At 44.1% G+C, this 23,861-nt stretch overlaps 1 protein-coding gene across 1 annotated transcript in view; it reads right to left on the bottom strand.

Moving 5' to 3' along the window:
• Positions 1 to 21,427, bottom strand: part of mob2a (MOB kinase activator 2a) — a 73,992-nt gene extending 52,565 nt beyond the window's left edge. The window contains exon 1 of the mRNA XM_030054179.1: positions 20,791 to 21,427. Coding sequence (XP_029910039.1) covers positions 20,791 to 20,807 — 17 coding nt within the window. The 5' untranslated portion in view covers positions 20,808 to 21,427. The remainder of the gene's footprint in view (positions 1 to 20,790) is intronic.
• Between the last annotated feature and the right edge of the window lie 2,434 nt (positions 21,428 to 23,861).

Here is a 23,861-nt window from a genome sequence, read left to right as displayed (position 1 = left end):
AGAGATATCAGCGTTACCAGTTCCCTTACAGTAGCCTCAAACAGATCATAAATCATTGCTCCTACAGCACGTTGTTTTGAGTAAAGGGCGTAGCTCTGACTTTTTCTCAACTGGTTAAGCTGTCATTTCCACTCCGTCCACCTACATGTCCGAGTTCATCGGTTCTCTGGGGACTGACAAAAGGCATTCAGGGAAAAGTAGGAAATGACTAACTTTGTAGAAGCAAATGAAGAAGGTTGAGGGAAAAGTGGGCACAAAAAAAGGGAACAGCAACACTGTATCACAAAACAACTCCTGAAATATGCTGAACATCACAAATCGATGATATGTGACAGTGTAAGTGGTAGAATTTCCCTTTAAACGCAAAAGAAAAATCTGCTTCTGATTCTGCTGTAATTTACAGCCTGGTGGAAGGCCATAGATAAAAATGGAATTTCTGCACCACGCCGCAACAGAAATAATCTAAACCTTTTTAATGGGGGTGTAAGTCAACCCTAGTAGTGTGTGTGTGCGGGTGGGTGTGTACTTGTGTGTATGAGGCCAGCAGTTATTAGAGCAGGATAGCGAGAGACATCCATTTCCCTGGAAGCCACTGTACCGCACTGTCTAATTAACAACTATAAAATATGCCAGAGAACATGATGGGTGACCGCATGGCAAAGGTCTGTTTCCAAACAACTATAAATATCTAATTAGTCTATATGACCCTGGCTGTGTGTGTGTGTGTGTGGGAGTGTGTGAGAGTGTGTGTGAGTATCCATAAGTGCACATTTATACACTCATAGACAGGGCAATAGAATGAAGAAAAAAAGAAATAAGTTAAATTTGCAATATATACTCTTCTGTATTATTTAACTAACTGGTAATTACTGTTTAATCTTAATTTAAGTGTTTCTGTGCTAAATTAGCATATAAAAAGTGAAATGAAAAATTAAATGGAATGTGGTGATTGTTTATCTTATATTGTAAATTAATTCTACAATGTTGAAAGGAAAAAAAAAGAAAATTACAATAAGTAGGATAAGTAGGATAACGTTGTCTCAAACCTCCAGCACTCCCTGCTTTAAAAACCCAGAGGCCCATTCTGAGCAGAGGCAGCTTGCGAGTGTACAGTTCTAAATTGATTTCCTGATTTATATATCCAATAAAAATATTTGTTGCTTAACAAAATGTAAGGTGAAGTGATTCCAGTATGTTTTAGTGCCATTTTAAGAGTTTTTTTTTTTTTTTTTTTTAAATTTTGATTATAGGGATAATATTGTGAATCGCAAATATTTTGGCAAGGATAACTATGACATGAAATCAGCATAGTGGTTAAAGCTGTCTTTCACAGATATCGTGTGAGTGACAAGTGAACAGACGCCACAACGGAGCGAGATGGAAGAGACAGAGAGACGGAGAGAGACGCGGTTAGAGACAGAGCTCGCGCTGCTGGTTTCTGATAAACCGAGCGGGGTGACAGACGCCTACGTGAGGGGAGCAATGCACTTCCTGTGTTTGTGTGCATCTCTGTGTTTGTCTTCTCTCGATGAAGAAAGCTAGCCAGCCGGCCGGCGAGTGATGGAGACTTCCTGCCAGCTCCTGCTCCAGACTCCCCGGCCTGGCAGAGAGGCAGAACAATAAAGAGGAAAAGGAGAGCAGAGCACATTACAGTACAGGGTGGGGCAGAGGGAGGGAGGGAGAAAAACACACAAAGAACACACTCGCACAGACAAGCACGAGGGCTTATGACAACAGAGGCATGCATACAGGTGTAACACAAAGACACACACCCAGCCCAAGCATGCAAACAAGCACACACACACACACACACACACACACACACAGTGGCACAAAGGCAGTCAGAGCACAGATAACTGCAACAAGCATGACCAGGGAGTGAATAGAGAGAGTGAGGCAGAGAAAACAAGAATGTGACCAAAGACCTTATATTTTGGGAAAACATGAGCTTCCTGCAGACAAGCGGCATGAGACTGCACCAAACCTGACTTTAAAAATAATAAAGCACTAGCCCCAAATCGGGACTCTGCATATGCATGTTGTACACGGGGTCCTGCCTTGCTCACTGCTGCCTGCAGGGCTACTTTATACCACCCTTGCTACAATACCATGCACAATGAACAAATACATACCTCTGCATGTGGGGTGACTTGTTCCCCCCAAAAAATGTCCCAAAGTCTCAGATATGCACTGATTATAAAATATCAAAAACATGACTTCAATCTAAGATGTGCATTGGCCATAAGTGGCACTGAGCGCAGTGCTGCCACTAAAATGTGCACCAAAGTAGTCATCTTTGATTTTAATGGATTAAACCTGCGCACCTTAGTGTTAAGTGATGTTTTTGATCAGTGCATATGAGCATCCTTGGTTTATGTTCTCGGAAAAAAGTAAATAAACAGGTAAAGATATGTATTTTGTCGATTTGGCCACTGTACATGATTTTGGAGCGAGGGCAGTATTTAGCACCCCTGCAGGCAGCACTGAGTAAAGAAGGACCCTGCATTACAACAACACTCATATGCAGGGTCCTGTTTCTAAGAGAACGATGTAATAGGACCACTTTTTCTAAAAATGAAACACAAAGTGACTAATTTAGGATGAGTGGCTGCCACCTAATCGAGGCAGCATTAAATCCCTACTGATTAGGAGAAATGTCCCATCTGCGTGCACTGTAATTCTCCCCTCTCTCTGGCTCTGAGCTACACATGAGCTCACTAGAGCGAACCAAAACCCCTGACCTACTGTTCCTCTATGAGAGGAAACGGATGTGGGGAATGTCTCTGTCTCTCTCTCTCAAACACACACGCTAAAAAACATAGAAAAAAGCACACCATCCTAGGCTTGAGGACAGCAGCAGCTGACAAAGCGGATATCCAGCACAGTAGAGTTTGTACGCATATAGTTTCACCCAGAGCTGTACATGATTTTTTTTCTATTTCTATCTGTCTCTCGGGTCAAATCCTGGCTACTGATGTAGGTGTGGCCAGAGGAACTGTGTACTGGAATTTAGTCATTTATAACCGGTATCTCTCTCATTGAGACCTCACATGTCAAGTTTCCCCTTTTTTGCTTTTGTTCTGACATTATCTTCCCATGTAGAGAGGGTTTGTTGACTCTGAGCCCAAGCCAAGTCAGCAAACACCCACTGTAAAATGTGAAAATTGGGCATCAGTTTGGGTGAAAAAAAATTAAAAAATAAATAAAAAATAAAAAAGGAGGTAGCTCAAAAAAGTCTGAGAACTGGACACTGCATGTGGTGCTGCTTACATTGGAGATTAGGGCTGCAGCTATCAACTGATCAATTAATCAGGTAATTGGATGAGAAATACTTGTGTTTATAAAACAACAACAGTAAATATACAGTGCAAAACGGAAAAAAACAGGTAGGCCGGGTCTCATAAAATGAACAATAACTTTGTTTCCTTTTTAGAAAATGTACTTGTTATTGCACATTTCAATGGTACAAAAACATTCTCTCTCCATGAAAAACCTGCTTACTGCATAAAATGCAATATAATATTCATGAATTATAACCTATTTGTTAAAATTAGTGTTGAGAAGTTAAACAGGTCAAAATCCCTTTTCGATTACCTCTTTTATATTGCTCTGAAAACATAAATAAACTTCTCCTTCACACAATACGCTTACTCACTTTCACCATAACAGTTTCTGCTGTCTGAGTAGCTTCGGTGCTCTGATACTTCATCTGCGGTTTGTTTGTCTGACTGGACGACTCGACAGGCTATTGATAGACAGATGGTTGATCCAATCACCTGCTACATATTTATTGTAGCCGTCTGTTGCTGCCACCCTTTTCCAAACAGCTCAAACCCAACAGTGCCCAGGCTCTGTTTCTTGAAGACTGCAATTCCTACTGGGAATTGAGTGGGAGGATATTGGTGCATACAATGAACAAAAAAATTTAAAAAAACATATTGGTACATTTCTAGTTCATATTAGTAATGGGAATGTGAACGTGCCAAGCACAGGGCGAGAACACAGTGCACAAAACCAGTAACACAGCAACTCACAAGCTCTGACCTGTTGCTTTAAGCTTATTCTTAAAGAGCCTGTTTTAAAAAAGTGAGCCAAACCCTTGACTGCTCTATGAAGGTGCTATGAGACATTCAAGGAGAGGATATGAGGACTAAGAGAAGGGCAGCACGGGAGAGGGCAGAGGATGAAAAGCAACAGGGTGCTAAAGCAGGATGCCAAAGACAGGAGGTCAGGAGGCCCTGGCTTTAGACACCACGCGCTACACAGATCTTCTCCCTCCATTGCTCTTTATATAGGCTAATCTCTTCCATCTCACCTCCCTGAGCTGGCCAGCTCACTTAGCCTCATTTAACCAGCTAACAGCCGGTAATAAATCAGCCCCACGCTCCTCTCACCTCTAATCTGTGGCAGCCCACTCGGCTCTGCACACGCCCCTGATGTATGACTCCCAGGACACTTGCGATCAGGTTCCAAGCACTCATCAGCTGGAGAGAAAAACTCTGTTGTGACTCAACAAGCCAGCAGAGAGCTAGCCTGGATAGACAAAAGATAAAACTGGAAAAAAGGGGGCAAGATAACACCACTCAAGTTTCTTTCCACTGAAGCTGTCATAACTTTTCCTGTATTTGACAATAATACATCCTGTTATTTCTGAAAAGCAAATGTGTGACCTTTAAAATCCATTTGTCTGCAACCATAAAAATATTACCTGTATAGCATTTGCGTCCCTGCACTAGAGAGGTGAAAGCTCACAGAACATTATCGAGTGCCAAGTTTAAGTTGCTAACCATCGTTTTGTCTTTTGCACGGTAATTCCTGGCCCCTAGACTATATGCAATTTGTGACCACAGCTGTCTAACTTATAATGTCAGTGACAACTTGTAATATGTTATATATTTAACTGAAACACAATTAAGTGGTAACAGACGGAGGTGAAGGAGCTTCTTGGCATCACAGACAAAGGTGAATAATGTCACAGTGCCAGACTTCAATACCAATACCAATCAAAACTTCAGCACTACAAAGATTTCTGATTAATTGGTGATATGTCCACCAAGTTTAGGTTTAGGTGGACTGGGTTTCGGTTCAAAGCAGGATGGACGGTTTTGACCTTGCTGAGTGTTTTCAACCTCATGACTCACACTGCTGCAGTCAAGTGTCAACCTGCAGTTCTGTCATTCCGAATCCTCCTTTTTTCTCAATCCACACACTGAATGAAATCCAGCTTGGAAACACATTCGGTGAAAGCATTGAATGTTCTTGAAAATTAACACTGAATTCAAATATCTGCAATGTTACTGAAGCGGTACTGAATTTTTGGTTATCATGATGACACCTCTGGTGAAGAACTCCTTCGCTTAACCACAGACACGTTTATAGAAAGGAGACTGTGCGTTTGATCAGTTCGCAAACAGGAAACTGAAATGCTAAAGATGGCTGCACATTAACATATAACACTCTATCAGCCAATCATACTTTCATATTTTGTGTTGCTGCACAACTTTGATATTTATGGCAGATCGCACAAGTTGAGGGCAACAGCTCAACGACACCAACCCTGCAGCCGAGACAAGCTCTGGCAAGACACTGCTTGACAACCCAGACTTGATACAGGTAAACATCTAGTGTGTCCATTTTTTAAAATCATCTCTATGGCCCGACTACGTGTCTGAAATGACTGTTTGCAGTTACCATGGCAACTACAAGGGCTGTCGCAAAGCAAAAAGTTGTAATCTTTTGGTTTCTTGGGGCTGTGGACAGCACATGAGCCTCAGTGAGTGAAAAACATTATTCCTCTGTGGCACAGATTTTCTTCAGGACAAGTTACATGAGTCCATGTTGTATACAATTTGACAGTGTCCTTCAAAATGATAAGCAAATGATAGTACATATGTCAGGATGTTATGTATAGACAACTCCATATTAAAAGAGACAGGATCAAAGTGTCTGCCTTCACCTTGCTTCAAGGTTCACACTCAGTAAAAGCTCCAGCAGCTGCATGGCCACACAGTTCATAATGCCCTACGCTAGCAGCCAGTCTTCAGCCGTCTTTTAACCCTGGTCCCGACGCTACCAGGCTGCTGGCATGGCGTTAGCTTTTATCACGGAAAGCCACCCAGCTCAGAAAGAACCAGTGATTAAAAAGGCTTTTAAAAAAGGTCACGCTTAGCAGGTCCAGGTCTGTGAGCGCCGAGTGGTGAACAGATCATGTCTGAAAAGGCTGATGTTATGACATCATGCCAGACAGTGTGAGTATGCAAGACCTTAAGAGAGAGAGAGAGAGTGTGTGTGTATGAAGAGTACAACACCAAGTTGACAAGTTGTTCCCCAGCGTGGCCCTCAGTAAGCCCTCCGTCAGTCAGACTTATCAGTGTTTATACACACACACACACACTTCCTCAGGGGGATATCAGAGGCCTTATAGGGGTCACATGCTGTGTGTGTGTGCTGTCGAGGCTTAAGCTTTTCCCCCCTGCTTCTTACCAGCTCTAGTCAGCAACTCTTTACACTGACTCCAGGCTCGGAGCAGCAATCTGATGACCCTAAGCATCATCTTCTTCTCTACATCTTTTTTAAGATCATCCCACAGCACAGCTACACCCTCGCATCCTCTTCGTCTCTGTACACGTGCTGTCCACTTCCCTCCCTCCCTCCAATCCATCCATCAATCCATCCATCCATCCATTTATCCATGCATCCATCCCTCCCTCCCTCTGCTGACAGGCTGGCAGAAAGCTGAGGAGATGTACAGGCCATATGGACGGTCACAGCCATACGGCAGGGTTGTCAGAGGAGACATATGAAACATATGGCTGCTGGTGCTGGCCTGTCAGCTATTAAGCCTGCCCTCCTTCTTTTTATCACCGTCTCTCTCTAATCTTACTGATGCCACTCCACTCCCTTAGCATCTCACCCCGACCGGCGACCGCATTCACATGTCTGTGGTGATACACGCATATGTGTAAAAAAAACACACATACACACACAAACACACACACACACAGGGCTACAAAAAGGGGAATTCCTCTTTCCTCTTATTTCTGTCTCGAATGTTGTTTTCATGTGATTTGCTTCTGTGCCAGCTGTTCTCAAAATGCTCGGCTCTTGTTTGAACCTGCCCAACAATCCTCAAAACACACCTTGCGCTGCCACACCCTGCGAGCTTGCACCATAACACCTGACACCTGAAAACTTTTAGCACACTGTTTCTTCCTTAGTAGGTCAGGCTTAAAGATAAAGAGCCTTTATTTCTGTTCCTGGCACTCGCGTTGTGCATGGTCATTCTGCGGCACTATGGCTCTGACCCTTGCCCTCCTTACTCTCTGTTGCTTATAATGCTGATCTGGGACTTAAAGCTTATTAGACAGCAGGTTTGCAAACTTTTTCATGCTCTGAACCTCCAAGTTAACCTTCATTAAACCGTGGACCCTAGTTTCAAGTGATTTTGGTGAAAAAAAAAATGATATGAGAAGATAATTTGGCTTGTTTTTAAGTATTCAATTGCTTAGATATTATACTTGAAGAATTACAAACAGATTCAAAGTAGTGAGATTAAAACATAATGTTAAAATAATCACTCATAGATTTTTTGTATACTAGTGAATTAAATTACAGTGAAATTTAGCAATCATCAGCTGAAAGCCTACACTGTAAAATGTAAATATATACAATGAACAAACAGAAAAAAGTACATCACTGACAGCTGGTGGACAAACACGATCATTTGGTTTTCAGGACAGGAATAGTTTGCAATCCATGCAGGGGAACGGGACACCTTAACAACACATAAATTATGTGAATGGGACATAGAGCAAGAAAGAGAGAATGAGAGGCATACTGTACCCAGTTAACATCTAATTGAGTTAGGGAAATCAGTAAAAATCAGAATGACCTCTATCCCAGCTGGTGTAGTGAAGGACAGCATTCAGAGGTAGGTATGTGAACAGTAAAAAGGTGCAGAGGATCAACCCAGGCCGCCAGGATGCACACCACGCCCATGACATCACTTTCAGCTTCCTGTCTGAAGCTTTTTAATCGGGAAGTTCACAGCTGAGAAGGTCAAGAACCGCTCGCTCTGAGCCAAACTCATTTTCTTTCTCTTCGTCCGTCACATTTATCATGCCCTGCTCCGTCCTCTGTTGGCTTAAACCACAATTCTCTATTTTTGACTCTTTTCTCCTTCCTTCTCCTTACTCTCGTTCTGCCGCTCATTCTCAGCAGGGCGCCGGACACAAGTCCTGTAATCCCATTTAGAGAGGGCATGCATGGGACAGGATGGCACTGATACACACACACACACACATGAATATGCTCGCCTTCACTTACACATACACAATCATGCATAGTCCCACACATTAATATAGCTCATACACAGCCTTGGGGGTATGTGGGGGTGTTGATTAAGAGCGGATAAAGAAAAGAAAAAAGGATGCAGAGGAGAGAAAAGCAGAAAGTTTGAGAGAACGGGAGGAAGGAGAGCAAAGTGAGGAAAGGCCTGCTTGGTTCTGACTGCCTTGAGCACTGAGCTGAGCTTGCCTGCCTACAGCATCGTGTGCCTTTAAAGTGTCTGTGTGTGTGTGTGTGTGTGTGTGTGTGTGCACCCAGCTCGCCTTGCCTGATGCAACGCACCGCTCTCTAATCCAATTACAGCTCAGACCAGCCTGGCGGCCTAGCCTCAGCCGCCAAGGACAAACCTAGCTAGCTGCACCGAGGCTAGCAGCCCACCAGCAGCTCTGCACAGATTTAGCCTCTCACCACTCAACCAAAGCCTAGCCCAAAGGGGAACGACCCCCCCCCGAAACCCCCACCCCCCATCCCAATCACCACCACCACCACCACCCTCCTGTCCCAAATTACAGACTACTTCTCAATTAGAAAAAATATGCAAAAATCATCCAAAATTAGCTGCCGCCTCCTCCAAGAAAATTTATCATCTTCCCAGCTGTTCTACTGGGCCAAAATTCAAATCTGGGGTTTGGTCTTGGAAAGCTGACGATGACACATGCTGGATTCAAAGAGAAGGGTGAAATATTTGGAGTTTTTTTTTTTTTTTTTTTTTTGCTTTTCTGACTGGATTTTAGCCCCTTTCTCTGTCCTTCTGGCAGCTTTCTCTCTCCCTCTGTCCTGTAGCTGCAGCTCCAAACTCCATTTCTCTCTCTGTCACAGGCAGGCTGGGCCCCTGCTGTTAAATCTCCCTCTCTGTCCTCTATTGCAGACCTCTGCTGTTTCTAATCTAGCTCTCTGACCCTCGCCGCCGCTCCCCATTTATCTCCATATCTCGCCCATCGCCTCTGTGCTACTATCGTTTCCCTCCTTGCCTCGTTCTTTACCCCTCTGTCGCTGCACTTTATATATTCTCCTACTGCTCTGCTGCTTATCAGCTGCCCTCTCCTCCCCTGTCCCTGTCTCTCTCTTTCTTTCTCTCTCCTCTCACACTCTGGTGTTTTGAATTTGCTCTACACCAAGTCCTCATCTCTCCCCTTTCCTTTACCACATCTCTTTGGCTCTTCGTCTTCATTCACTGATTTAATTATTCACTCATTTATCTCTTATTTTCCGTCATTCCCTCTTCCCCTCCTCAGTGCCACCCAACTCAAAAGTCAGAGTCAGTCACAGTCATGAGCATTTACATCTACAGCAAGCCTAGAGGGACAAACATGTGGACAGAGACAACCCAGATGGAAACAGAGTGTGTGTGTATACATATGGACATATACATACACACTATGTACATATAGAAATGGCTACAGGTTGAACTGATTTATTGTATCAACAAAAATGAAAGGAGTGTACACATTTAGTGCTGGTCAGGACTTCACTAATGCTAAGATTTGCTTGACTTCTCCATTTCAAATCATGCGAAAATGAAACGTCTGGGTTTTTTGGCTGTTGATCAGACTAAGTAAGCAATTTTCAGACCTTATTTGGGCTCTGGTAACTTGCATTAGACATGTGTCGTGACTTTTAACACTGTATAGACTAAATGAGTGAATTAAAAAATAATCAACGATGAAAATAATCATTAATTGCAGCCCTACATACACTAAAGGATAAATATTTATTTTAAAAAAATGCAGCTGATAAATGAAACATGCTTTTACTCGACAAAGAAAGATTAAATGATTTTAAACAGTGTCATTTTAGAGCGAGAAGTGAATATAAAATGCTGCAACTAGCACTGAAAATGTTCAGCTATCTGTTCATGAGGGGTCCTGTGGGAGAAGGTGGCAAAAGGGACCCCGCTCTGGGGGTTTCAACCTATTTTAGCTGATCTTAAGACAGCTCTGGCCGGCAGCAGCCTATGAACATGATACTCCTTGACAGCGCAGTAGCTGCTCCCAGGCCTGTGGCTGCTTGTGTTGCTACGCAGGAGCCGGTGAAGCCTGGGGTCTGTGTGGCAACACCGGCCCTCTGCTCCAAAAAGTAAAAAAAAAAAAAAAAAAAACCTCAAGAAAAATGCCCCCCTTTGACAAACATGACATGCAAGAATGGGAGGGGGGGACCAGCTGATTAATCATATGACTGTTCCCACCCTCTGTCAGTCTTTTCTTTCCCTTCTCTCTCTCTCTCTCTCTCACTCTCTCAGCAGTGCCAGTTCTGGGCCCTGGGCAGGGCTGTCCAGAGCGTTACGAAAGAGTAAACACAGTCACAGCATGGTTCCACTCTCCTGCCAAGTAAAACAGAGGCAAAACACACACACACACACACACACACACACACACACACACAGAATACAGAAGCCCGAGGCCAAGCCAGAAGCTCAACATAAAAGTGTGGCCCAAAAGAGAAGAACATCTTTAAAAATAAGTGGCAACATTATTGATCCTGACAACCAAAACATCCTCCAATCATATGTTTCGAAGAGGTGAACTTCATATGAACTTCATGTGTGCATGTAACGGTTTCACTAGGTGGCTGAGCACAGTGTGGGGAAATTTCACAGTTGTTATATTATAAACGCAGCCAAAAAATCCCACAGGTCAGGTCAGGTTTGAGTGGGCGGAGCGGCCTCAAAAGCACAGCCAGCTCTAGGTGTCAAGACGGGTGGCGGAGGTACGGTCTTGCTTCATCGATCATAGTGTTGGGTTGCACTGTACCTTAACTAAATTACTCAGGCAAAGAATGTAACACACACCGCATACAGTTGCAAGGAAGTCTCCATCTCAGGTGCTCCAATAAAAAACAGTAAATACAGGCCTGCGTGCATTTTCACCCTCCGACATCCTGCTTATGCATATTCAGTGGAAGGCAAACTGCGGAGTCATTCTGGTATCACATTCATTTCTGGGCCTCTCCCTGTCCCTGCCTCGCAGAGAAACAAGGGGAGACAGGGAAGCAGAGAGGCATCTCAAGAGACAACCCAGGGTGAACAGCACTGTTTACTCAGGAGTGTGTGTGTGTGTGTGTGTGTCTGTTCTTGTACCCAGGCTATTTACCTCCTCGAGAGGCATTCAATAGAGCCTTTATATCTCCCTCAGTGTTAGGCGCTGAGGTACTAAAAACTACACTCAGTGATACAGTGCACCGTCTCAAAGCCAAGCGAGCCTGAAGGAGGCTCACTTATAGCTCACACTTTCACCCAGAGCTTCTCTTCAGACGCCAGCTGGCTCCACGCAGCTCTGCAACACCACAAAGCGATGCTGCAGGTTAGCCATCTAGCCTTAGATTACACACGTTAGAATGTGACATAATTCTGCGTCGATTCCAGAAACTTCTTACTGCCGCTGCTGTGCTGAGGTCGTTGAGATTAGTGAGTCGTGGCTGTTACCAGATCAGCTGCAGGCGCCGGGTGTCACCTTTCTATGAAACCTGAAGTCGCCGCCACCTCTGAACTATGACAGCTGAGCTTCTGAGGTGTAGTGATGGCCCCGCTGCACACTTTCTGCTTTGTTAAGCTACTGAGGAAGAGGGAGAGTAATCACTACTTTCAAGACCACACACACACGGAAGACAGAAATAGAGAGCAGCTTAAAAAAACAAACAGGAAAGCTACAAGAAGGTAGAGGTAGGAGTAGTCCTAGGAGTAGTGCTAGCAGTACTAGTAGTCCTGTAATAGTAGTAGTCATAATAGCTGCATTAGTAGCAGTAGCAGCAGTAGTAGTACTTGTAGTAAGTGCAGTAGTATCAGCAAGAGTAGTAGCAGTAATAATAATAAAAATAAACTCTATTTGTATAGCACTTAACACAAGTGAGAAACAGGAAGGCATGGGGACAAATAAAATGTAAAAAACAAAAAAACAAAAAACAATGCATGATTAAAAACCTTAAATAAAACAAAGGTAAAGTGTAATCTAATCTTAAAATAGAGCACTGCAAGACTCAAGTGCAATGTCATAAAATAATAAAGTGCAATATAGCACAGAAGTTAAGACTGAAAATTAAAATAACAAAACAATTGTAAGAAAGCCTTACAATAAAAATAAGCTTTCAAAAGCAATTTAAAAGAATATACTGATGTCGCAGTAGTAGTATTCTCAGTAGTAGTGGTAAAAGTAGAAGTAGCAGAAGCAGCATTTCTAGGAGTAGCAGTTGTGGTAGTACCAGCAGTAGTAGTAGCAGTGATAATAGTATTAGTAACAGCAGTAGAAGTAGTAGTACTAGTGCCAGTAAAAAAGTAGCGGTAGGGGGATGTAATTGACCAAGCACAAGTGCACACACAGGAAAAATAAATGCTAGAGCGAACAGCAGAAAACATTTAATGTGTAAACATTAATAATGCACAGAAATGTGAAACATTACATCCACAGTTCCTCTACTTTAATTTGTCACTGTGTGTAGTTGCATGCTGTAGTTCGTTAGTGAGTCTGCTGTGATGCTGGAGGGCTGTGCTGTACTGTTCGCCTGTACGCAGCAGCCACCTCTGCCAGTCTGTCAGGATTCCCCTGGAGTGAAGCTTCTGCCTGCTGTGAGAAGTTCATGCTCAGTCCCTCACTCTCATGGCTTCATATATGGACACAGTGTTGTTAAGGCCACCACAAACAGGTAGGAGAAGGGGAATTGTGACAGGGCGAGGGGAGGTGAGGACATGTTTATTTGGACTCTGCCCCTCCGGCCCTGCTATCCTTCTTGGCCTTCATTTCCACTGTTTTCCTTCCTCTGCCCCCCCATCCAAAAACAAGAGGGCAGTGCACGAAAACAGCATGATAGCGGCATGTACAATGATGCAACACTACCCAGCAGCATGTAGGCTTTCCTCCTACCTACAATCACGCTCAGTTCTGAACGCTACTAACACCCTGCTGGCTTCTGTTGTTAAACATTTCCCTGAGAGGGCTGAGGCTGCCCGCAGCCTGTTCAACCCTGCCTTCCTCTCTGCAGCTGAGCAGTCCAGCTCCGACAGCAGCCAAGCACGCAAACGTCTCCACACATCAGCGTCCGGAGGGAGAGGGGTGGGGGTGACTGAGCAAAAGCCCGAAAGAGAGACGAACAGAGACCCAGAGTGGGAGCAAGTTGGATGTTTCAAAGTGACTAAGATGCCCTTTTCTGAAGTAAACAAACAAACAAACCTGTCCTCTTGCCAGCCACTGAGTCCCTCAGCACAGCAGCACTTCATGGCTGAATAACCTGAAGCCTGACACTGAGCCCCAGGCCAGGCCCGCCTACACTAATGCTAAAGTTCTCATTAAATGACTGTCAAAGCCGCCAGATCGCTGCACTGTTCATCACACTACACAACTTACTATCTTGTAATTGGGAATCATAAAGCCGTTGTGGTTTGCATCCTGCATGACAAGGCAGCAACAGGGGGTCACGCGTCACAAGATCTTTCACCAGGAGGAATCCCCGATGAGTCTGTTTGGTCTCCAAACTACGTTTTGTGACAAAAACACATGCAAGGAGTGACATGGGAAGTGAGTGCGTGAGAGAATGGACTGGAAGTGGACTAGGTAAATAAATATGTTTGCAATGAAAACGCAGGTAGCTTCCTACTTACTCTGCGGTTTGGTTACAAGTTCACAAATTCTGAAAAGCTTGTGTGTATGCCAATGTATTCTGATACAAACTGTATTATTGTGTGTATGAGAGGGAGAAATGGATGGGTTCAGGGAGCTGCTATGGATGCAAGCAGAGGAGCCCCGTGTCTTGCGCTCTCATTGGCTCATTGGCTGTAGCTGGTCGCCGCCAGATCCAGTTATTTAGCCTGCTAGATATCTGGGATGCATTGGCGATGCATCGGCAAGCCTCTCGGCTCCCATCTTTGAACAGTTCACACATGACACTCAAGTGCCAATTTATGAGTGCCGAGTGAATGCCGATTTGCCTCTGATATGGGGCTTTTGTCGGCAAACTCCAAAAAACGCCAGCAAGTGGAAAATCAGGGCTGATGCACACAGACCACTACTGTGGAGATCTGTTTTGGTGAAACCCCAGTTCCACTGAAGACAGATTGGCAGGGGTCTCTGCAGACATTTGGTGTGGTCAGTTTAGCACTAAACCTATACAGTAACTCATCGTGTTCCCTGCACACATCAGCTGAAAAACCCTGCAAACAACGAGTTAAATCGATGTCATAAGGAACTAGGATCATTTGCACTGGCCTCATGCATATGAGAAGGTCAGAGTTCACTACTGTTGAAGTCTGAAGCACAAATACACAATATAGCCGACAGAGACACATCTCATTGGGGGTCTTTTATTCTGGCAGTTTCTGGCTATAACTATAACACTCACAGAACACAAACTTCAACATAAAGAGGAAGCTGCCTGGATTGCAGTCAGCTGTGAGACAGGAATAGATGGTACAAGCACTGAAATTGTTCTGTATAGCTTCTGGGAAACATGTAACTATTTTTGGCTCGTAACATGCTAATAAGTTTAGCTTACCCATTCAGCAGATCTACCTGCATGTGATCACATCCTGATTCAGTGCAAAAACGAAAATAGAGTTTGTGGACTGAATTGAGACGTGAATGCACTCTTACTGCCAGTTAAATTCTACTTTACTAACCAGCTCAAGTCCGAAAGTGTCGAAACACAGGTGCCTTCCTGACTGAATGACCAGATACATTAACAAAATGTTAATTTGTGTAACAAGGTACGCTAATTGAAGTCACGTTTGCAAGGAACTTGGAGACACAAATGGGCATATGAGTAATTTTTGTTTGCAGTTTGTCTGAGGATCTTGGGTGCTGTGGAGTGCAGATTGTGTAGTAATACTTGGCAAACGGCTATTCACAACACAGGGTCATTTGGATAACTACACCATGTTCCTTCCTTTCAAAGTTTGGCCAGCTTGTATATGCTCTTACAAATCTTGGCCTGGCCCGCCTTGGGAGTGTAGCTGTAAAATAATTTTATCGCAACACACAATAAATTGATTCTTAATAGAGTAGGTTTCCAACAGGCTCTGATAGGGGAGGGTAAGCCAAGAGACGCTCACTTCAGTGCAACAGTAGTGGGAAAACTTAAAGGATCTTTCACAAACTGCCACTGAGGCTCTCTGATACACTGTCAGCTACCGAGCCCTCAGATCAATCTTAATAACCAAAGAGGGAGCTGCGTAGGAAAGATTGTTAAACTAGAAATACAAAAGTAAAACCAAACTGTGGCGTATACTAGGCCAGGCAACACAGAGCTAGTTTCCATTCTTGAGCAGGTGAACACTCTGAGATGATGTCTGCTCATCTGTCACAGCCTATTATCAGCACAGCATCCACAGCGCGAGCAGCGGAAACAGCCACCTGGGCTGACACTGTGTGTACACTGTGTGTGTGATTTGTGCGGATGTATGTTTGCCCATGTGGGGAGATGGAAATAAGGCACTCAGGTTGAATGAGGACAGGGTCACCGAGTGCAAAATCCACACTTGGAACATCTATGTATGCACGGCATGAGTCAACAGGATATGGTATATTACTCAAAAACACAAACATACATGCAGAAAGAAGCAGAGAAAGAGACACCCTCCCCCTCCTAAACCCAACACACACACATAACCACAAAGGAGACCAATCACACACGGAAACGGAGCACTGTGATACACCAAAATGCACATACGAATTCACACTTCATTTCTGGATGTGAGCGACAGTGGTGTGACTTCAAGCATAATAAACAGACAGACATTTCCCAAATGTAGGGGAAGTCTAACCTAGAAGTCGCTCTCCTGAATTCCCCTCTTCCATCTCAAGCGGACCGGTCGTCTGACATTATCTAACCCTCATCTTTTTTTCAACAAATCAAGCAGACAGGTTGACTGAGAACACTGCCTTACTCGCTTTAACAACCTGAGAGGTCGGAGGAGGGGGAAGGAACAGCTAAACGTATACACACACTTGAAGATTGGCCGGTACAACCAGTCTTGTACTGCTGGCCTCTGAGCAGCTAAACTGGAGCACGTAGCAGTGCCTGGTTCAAGAGCACTTAGGCAGGAGTGGTGAAATGTTCATTATCAAGAACATTCCCATTAATGCTTCTCATAATTTGCCTATGTGCTATGTGATTGCAATCCAGACAATCACCAAAAACTGTTGAGAAGAGAACTGAATGAGCATCTGCCTTATAGAATAAATGTCTTTATTCCAACTGCTCTTTGACTAATTAACATTAATATTGGAGACCTGGAGTATTAAAGAAATGGTACACTTTTTTTTTTTTTTGCTCCTTTGTCTCTTTGTAAAGATGTTTTGGTTTCTGATGTCTTGTGATATCTCTATGTTTTGTGTCATTGCTTCTTCTGCTGCAATTAAATTGCCGTGTTTGGTGACTACAATAAAGAACTGAACTGAGCTTAAGTCTCCACAAAATTTGCTTCCCTCATAATTACACAGGACACAGCAAGCTGTCAAATAAATTATACATTAACGCTATTATTTGTTGTCTGCCAATGTTGCATGAGGTTTAGGTAATACATTGACATTATATTGATACTGTGATAGTGGTAACAAATATCACCTGGCATTTGGGTATCATAATATCATGATAAGGCACAAGCGTTTCCTTTCCTTATTTTAACGTCTGAATTACAGTAAAGGGAGGCAATTTTCTGAACTACTTAGCCTGCTCTAGCTGTTCTATTATTTGCCTCTACCTGCTTGGTCATCATGTCCACATTACTAATGACTGTAAAAGTCTCTCATGAGTAAATTTCTTATGAAAGCATCAATAGTCATACCCACAATACCATCACAACTACTGATATTAAGCTATGCGGTCAAAGATAGTGTGGTGTGCAATTCTGTCCGTGCTGCCCAGCCCTATGTTTTACAATAATGACACACTTACTGTCTGTACACCACTCAGTCACAGGTAGTGCTGTGCAAGCTAAGCACACATTAATTCTGACTCTTACTGAGGTCAGGCAGTCTAAAGCTTGCTCCACTTAGCTGTTGTAGTTTTCATTCTCTCGCTCTCCTTTCAGCATTACCAATCCATCACTCAAAAGCAAGAGGATTAAACATCTGTCAAGCCTGTGCCCATTTCCCCCAGCAGGAAAAGACACATTTAGGCGTCGCGCGATTCTCCCCCGTGATGTAACGTCCTGTCTGACTCTGGATCCGGACAGATGAGGTCATCCCGCTCTGAAAAGGATGCATTCTACTCTGCCGTGAAAAAATAAAAACATCGCACACTGATAGCCCGCAGTGGCCCTTGCAAGTGCAAATTGGCTTATGTTAATACACAGGTAATTCACTGGCTGGTACGCGCGCACACAAATGCAGTGGAGAGGCTTCCCTGCCACACCCAGCCAAGTAACTCTGGCCTTTTGTCTGCTGCTCAACCAGAGGACCAATTCTGCTCTGCTGCATTTGTCACCCACCATAAGCTCCCATATGACCCTCTCCACATCTCCCTCCCTCAATCCATCCACCATTAGTGGGCCATCATGGGTTTTGTCATTTGCTCTAGCCATCTATTGGACTCCCTGGGGAGCTTCATCCTCCCCATCAGCCAATCGCTGTCCTGCCACATTCTCTTCCATTTTTCTCTCTAATCAACTTTTTCATCAACGGCATTTCCCCCTTCTCCCTCCTTTCTTTTCTCCCCCATCAGTCAGACACACGGCAGCTCCTCTACCTCCATCCCTTTAGATCATCACGCCCTTCCCTCATCAGTCTCTTTTCCCTTCCATCCATTCCACTGCTGCATTCATTCATTCATCACAATCCTCCCTTCCTCTCCTCATGTTCCCCCATTTCTCCTAAGACGGTTTCTTTCACCACCACTCTCTTGCCTCCATCATCCTTGCTCTCTCTGTAATCATGTTTTTCTCCAGTCCTTTTCTTTCTCCAACTTCCTTCCCTCCATACCACCATCTCACCCTCCATCAGGCCTGCCTGTGTCGTCCTTCACCCTGGGTCTGTATTCAGAGTGATTACACGCTTGGTTAACTCATTCATGGACTCCACTCTTTCAGTGACGCACGCTGGACGCATGCCTGCTCGCTTTGCATGCATTCAGAGCAAATACACATGCAGCATATAAACAATACACACACAGCATACACATAATACACAAACACACAAGCAGGGAAACAGAAACTCTCACCGTGCACAAGTGCCTGTGTTAGTCAGGTGGCATGTCAGCTGAACAGGCACACCTGACAGTGATGACACAGCCTTCATAGGCACCCTACTCCACTTGTAATGAATAAAACACTTTTAGTTCATAAATAACCATGACTCACTTCTCTCCGAGAGCATACGCGGGATAGCATAATGACTAGCTTTAACGATAGCAAACTAAAATAACCTTCAACAGCTTCTCTAAGAGGGAGACTCGTCTTAATACCGACGACATTTAGTAACACCCATTGATACAGTCAGACTGCTTGGCTGGCGATTAGCAGGTGGACGGTTCCTTGTGTTTAACTCTGCTCTTTCTCTGCTGGCTCTCTACACATGGCTGGACGCCAGTTGACAATTTGCTGTGAGTGTATGTGGAAAATATTGCACAAAACAGATTCTACACACAATAAGGTCTCTTGCAGCTTGTATGTGCTTCTTTCCTTTTTCCCCCTTCTCCTCTGACAGCAAGACATAACTGAATGTTGCCCTTACACATGAATTCCTTGCATATCACTGAGCAAACCAGTTCAAGTCTGACAGCACCAACTGTTGGGGAAAGAAAAAAAATATACTCAGAGTGACTAAGGGGGCAGAAAACACCTATAAATCAAATTCACAAATTCAGGAAGTGGTAGAAGGTGAGATCTGTCAACGCAAGATGAAGCCATAACCAAGATATGGCAATAAATGGCAGAGAAATATATATTATTTATATAGTTAAAAATACAATTAGTCCAGACTGCTGGCAGCTGCATGGTATTCTGGCCGGGGTATCAAGGGGCTGCACTGTTATCTCCATGCCAAAATGTCACAGTGTGTGCAGAACCACCCCTGACAACAGGCCTCCACCCTTCCTATGCCCTGCCCTGCTTGGCTCACAACAGAGCGCTGCAGCCAGCCAACCAATCAGATAACCAGCCAGAAAAGAGAATGGCCTGACAGTGACACACCTTGCTGTCTGTGACTAAAAATGCTTTTGTGATACTGCAGAAGACAGATGTGTCGATTACCTGGACTGTTCAAGGAAGATGTCTGGGCATGCTCTGTTTCACTGCGTTAAGCATCACTGTGCATGAACATGCGAAGCAAGTTCAAGTTCATTTCCTGAAATGCACTCACTCCTTTAAGTACAGAAAAATATAAAGTAATCAAATCCATGCAACTTTGCATTGTAAATGTCTAAGTAAAACTATGAACGACTATCTAAGTTGAATGAGGGCAGATCTGGTAGGGTTGGAATAGCATGAATATAACACTCTGCTCGATATAAAAGTATGTAAAGCACATGGTCTTAGACCTGTCACATTGTGATAGATAAGGTTAGACCTGTCATTATGTGACAGATAACTAAGTACCTCCTCCACTAGTACTTACAACCAGCTTCCAAACCAAAAATAAAGTAACAACAACATCATGGACTCCTGGGAGGTGTCACCTCCTACATTATGCCAACATCACAACAGCTTTTTCAACACATCAAACAGAGAGGAATTACGTGGTGTTTCTCAGCTAAAATCCTACCAATGCTTTTGCAATTATCCAACATTGGCGAAAGGTTTTTGTTTATCCCGGTCACCCTCACCAGACTGGGGTCCCTGCCTTAAATTATATCGCCAAGTGAGTAAGAAAGAAAGCTACTGTACATCCTACAGCAATGAGCTCTTTTAACAGAACCCGGTGCTCTGGGTTTAATGAATAAACTACCCGAGTTATCTTGACTTTGTTCATGTAGAAGCTGAGCAGCGAAGGCGCACCTTGCAGGGGAAATAAACTGGGCACAGCAGCATTAGCACGGCTGGCAGGTAGCTAGCCGTTAGCCAACTTGCTGCGTAAATCGTCCCTATAAATAAGCTCCAAGCAAAGCGAACAGGCTCCTAAAGGGACCATTCCCACAAACTAATCTGGGCACTGTCGTCGCTGGCTAGGTAGCTACAGGCCGTGGAGATGCCCAAAAATACCGTCTGGATAATATTAGGTTGGTATACAGTTGCAAAATGAGAACCGCTGCCAGCTATGCTACCCAGCTAGCCTAGAAGAGCTAAGCTAAGCTAGGCAGCAGGCTAGTCATCTAACCTCACTTAATTCAATGTGGCAAGGTGGAAATTCAACAGTTTTTTGAAAAACACAGCGTGCTTGTCTGTTGGTGACAGCAGTGGTAGTAGTGGTGTGACAGACAGAGCTGTATTTTTGCTACAAGTATGAGAAAGACTGCGCGGTTGACCTGTCTGTCATAGGAGAGTTGTCGTAAGCCAGCTAGCTCGCTAGCCAAGTTAGCAGTACTCACCCCATTAACCATTCCATGATGGTGTGTGTGTAGCTAACTTAGCTTGGCTAACGTTAGCTGGCAGGGGGATAAATCCACCAGGAGCTGGAAGCGACCCCTATTTATCCAGCCACCACCCTCGCGTCCCTGCCTGGCCCCCAAATCCCTGTCGCTGCCCGGCTCGGCTCTCTCCCGCTTGCTGGAACCGGCGGTCAAATCAAATGTCGCTGAAACTTGAGAGCGATTGTCCTTGTTTTGATCCTCGGGTAGCCTGGACCATGGACGAGCAGTATCACAGTCGGATCAGTTTGTTAGCTGGAGGCAAGAGCGCAGCATTGAGTGACTTTGAGCTCGAATGAGTGGATGAGAGCAGGGCAGTGGGCTCGGCTCGGCTCGGTGTCCGCGTCCCCCGGCCGGGTCGGCGTGCTGTCCCGGTGTCCGATGTGCAGTGACTCTCAGCCGGCTTGCCGGATGCCCTTCGCGCCGCTGTAGCGCCGGATGAGTTGACTCAGTGGATGCCGCCTGACAGACCACAGTACCCTCTGTCATGAATCCTTGTATGGCTACAGTGTTAGCTCACAGGCTGAACCTCCACCGGAGCCGCTGCTTTCTGAGCGAAGTCTGGAACGGAGTCCGGAAGTAAACACAGACCCGACCCACTACTGTCTGTCTCATGTGCGTAAAGCGCACATGAGACAGACAGTAACCCTAACCCTAACCCACGCAGGGCTGTGTGAAACATGGATGCAGTGGGATATGTAGTTAGCAAGTTAGTAAAAGGTGAATCATTCGGTTTGAGAATTAATTTTTTCTTTTTCTTTTTTCTTTTCTTTTCTTTTCTTTCTTTCTTTTTCTTTTTTTTTTTTTTTTTTTAACAGGGCATTCAAATCCAAATAGCCAACAAATCAACTCACTGTCATGATGTAACTCACTGCCAGGAGCCTCTCTGGTGCCAGCGGATGAGAGACTGGCTGACTTTGTGGACTCAAATGCTAATCTGACATTTTACATCCCAACAAGTTCCTTTGTTATAACAGAACAACTAGTCCTCTTGCAGAAAATGCGCCTTTATTCCACAACAAATGCTCCGATTTACTTTACTGTCATCTTTTCCACTTTCTCTGATGTATCATTATGGGTCATTGTGTATACACCATGAAGCTGCCGATCATGGGACGGGACAAGCGCTTCATTTTTCTCTGAATGATCACTAATTATCCCTCGGTGCTGGGATGAAGACTTTGATTTTGAATTTCAGTCTCATTTCCCTTTAAGACGGAATCCATCTGTCCTGTTGTCATCTGGGTTTGGCATGGGCTTTGCTGGGCTCTAAACATGATCCTGTAGTTCTCATCATTAAAATGGAGAAGCCAAATTATCCCCTCCAGCCAAAACTGTGTTTGGAGGCCATCGGCTATTTAAAAAGTCTTAGCAGGGGAGCATTAAGGAGCATTGTCTCCTCTAAGCTGCAGGACAGTCAAGGTACTTAATAATTAATCACATTTCCCAGAATGATCAGAATAATATCTTGTAACCACCCATTGCTTTATGTGTGCAACCCACTGTGTAGGTTGTCTCTATATTTACTGATTATTGATATTATACACCTGAACCTTTATTTAACTGATGTCCTTGCTAAACATTATCCACTTAGTCAAGATGAGTTTTGTTAATCCAAGGTGCTAAATGGTGATAAAAACATGGACATGATGGTCTAACTGTGTGTATGCCACGTTATAATCAGTAGAACTGTTTAATTTTTACACAAGATGTCAGGTCTGTGTCTAAAAATAACAGTAACAAAACAGATTTAGAGACAGGGTAGATGGCTAGATTGACTGGATTTACCTTTATTGGCCCTCTGAAAGGGGAATTCAAATGGCACAACAGCAGTAGTTAACATCAGAGCAAGAAATTAACATAAAGGCAAGAAAATTTTCCTGTGTGTCCCTATAGAAATAGTTTCTCCTATAAGACATTAAGAGAAAAAAAACATACAAGAACCCTGCCCCTGCCCTTAAGCTTTTTTATTATTATTATTATTATTATTTCTATTTTATTTATTTATTTTTTAATTATATTTTGGCACAGGAATATATTTCATCCCGGAATTCATCATGTGCCTCTGCCTTGACCTAACCCCCTATTTCCACCCCTATAAGGCCATTCAGTATTGCCTTAACAGCCCTTTGCTTTGCTTCTTTCAGTTTTTCCTTTTCCATTTCATTCACTTGTGCTCCATAAGAAAAGCATCAATCAAACAGCTGCAGTTTGGGAATGAGAGGATCAATATGTACTTTGCCCTGTAAAAATGACTGGTCCTCTCTCTCTCGCACACACACACACACACACACACACACACACACACACACACACACACACACACACACACACACACACACACACACACACACACACACACACTATCTCTTTCTCTATCCCTTCCTCTCTCCAAAAAGACCATTAGAGCAAGACTTATGGAGGCCATCAAATCTTATTATTCCCCTTTTCCTTCTCTTCTTTCTGTCTCAGCCTCTCCTCCTCCTCCTCACTTTTCTCCCTCTCTCCCTTCCTCTTCCTCGCTCCACTCTGGATCCTCGCGCTTCTATAAATAACAATTGAACACAGGCAAGTGAGAGGGCATTGAGAATAGGAGCCCTGTTAACAGGAGGCAGAACCACGTGATTGGCTGCTCCACAATCCAGCTCCCTGCCGGCCACCAATCAGAGCTCGGGGAGGCGGAGTTAGAATGATGATTGACAAGGCGGCTCTGAAAGGCTCGACTCCAGTGTAATACCGCAAAGAGCCACTGGGTAGCGCTGTGGGATGTTTGTTGATACCCGGCTAGAGCAAACGCTCACTGGGATCCCTGCTCTATAATTGTATGTTATTAACTGTACCTGCAGGTAACTTCCAGCCAGATACAAATATGGGAAATAATCCCTCCATCCATCCATCCATCAATCCATCCATCCATCTGATTTCTTTACCGACTTTTTTCTGTTCAAGGTCATTGTTCAAAGGGCAGGTCACCAACTGCAAAACACTAACAAAATACAAATATTTATTTTCTGTTTTCTCTTCTAGGCATT

This window comes from Myripristis murdjan, chromosome 6, assembly GCF_902150065.1.
Source record: "Myripristis murdjan chromosome 6, fMyrMur1.1, whole genome shotgun sequence".
NCBI classification, from domain to species: Eukaryota; Metazoa; Chordata; class Actinopteri; order Holocentriformes; family Holocentridae; genus Myripristis; species Myripristis murdjan.
Note: the sequence above shows the minus strand (reverse complement) of the source record. Positions and strands in the feature narration are given on the sequence as shown.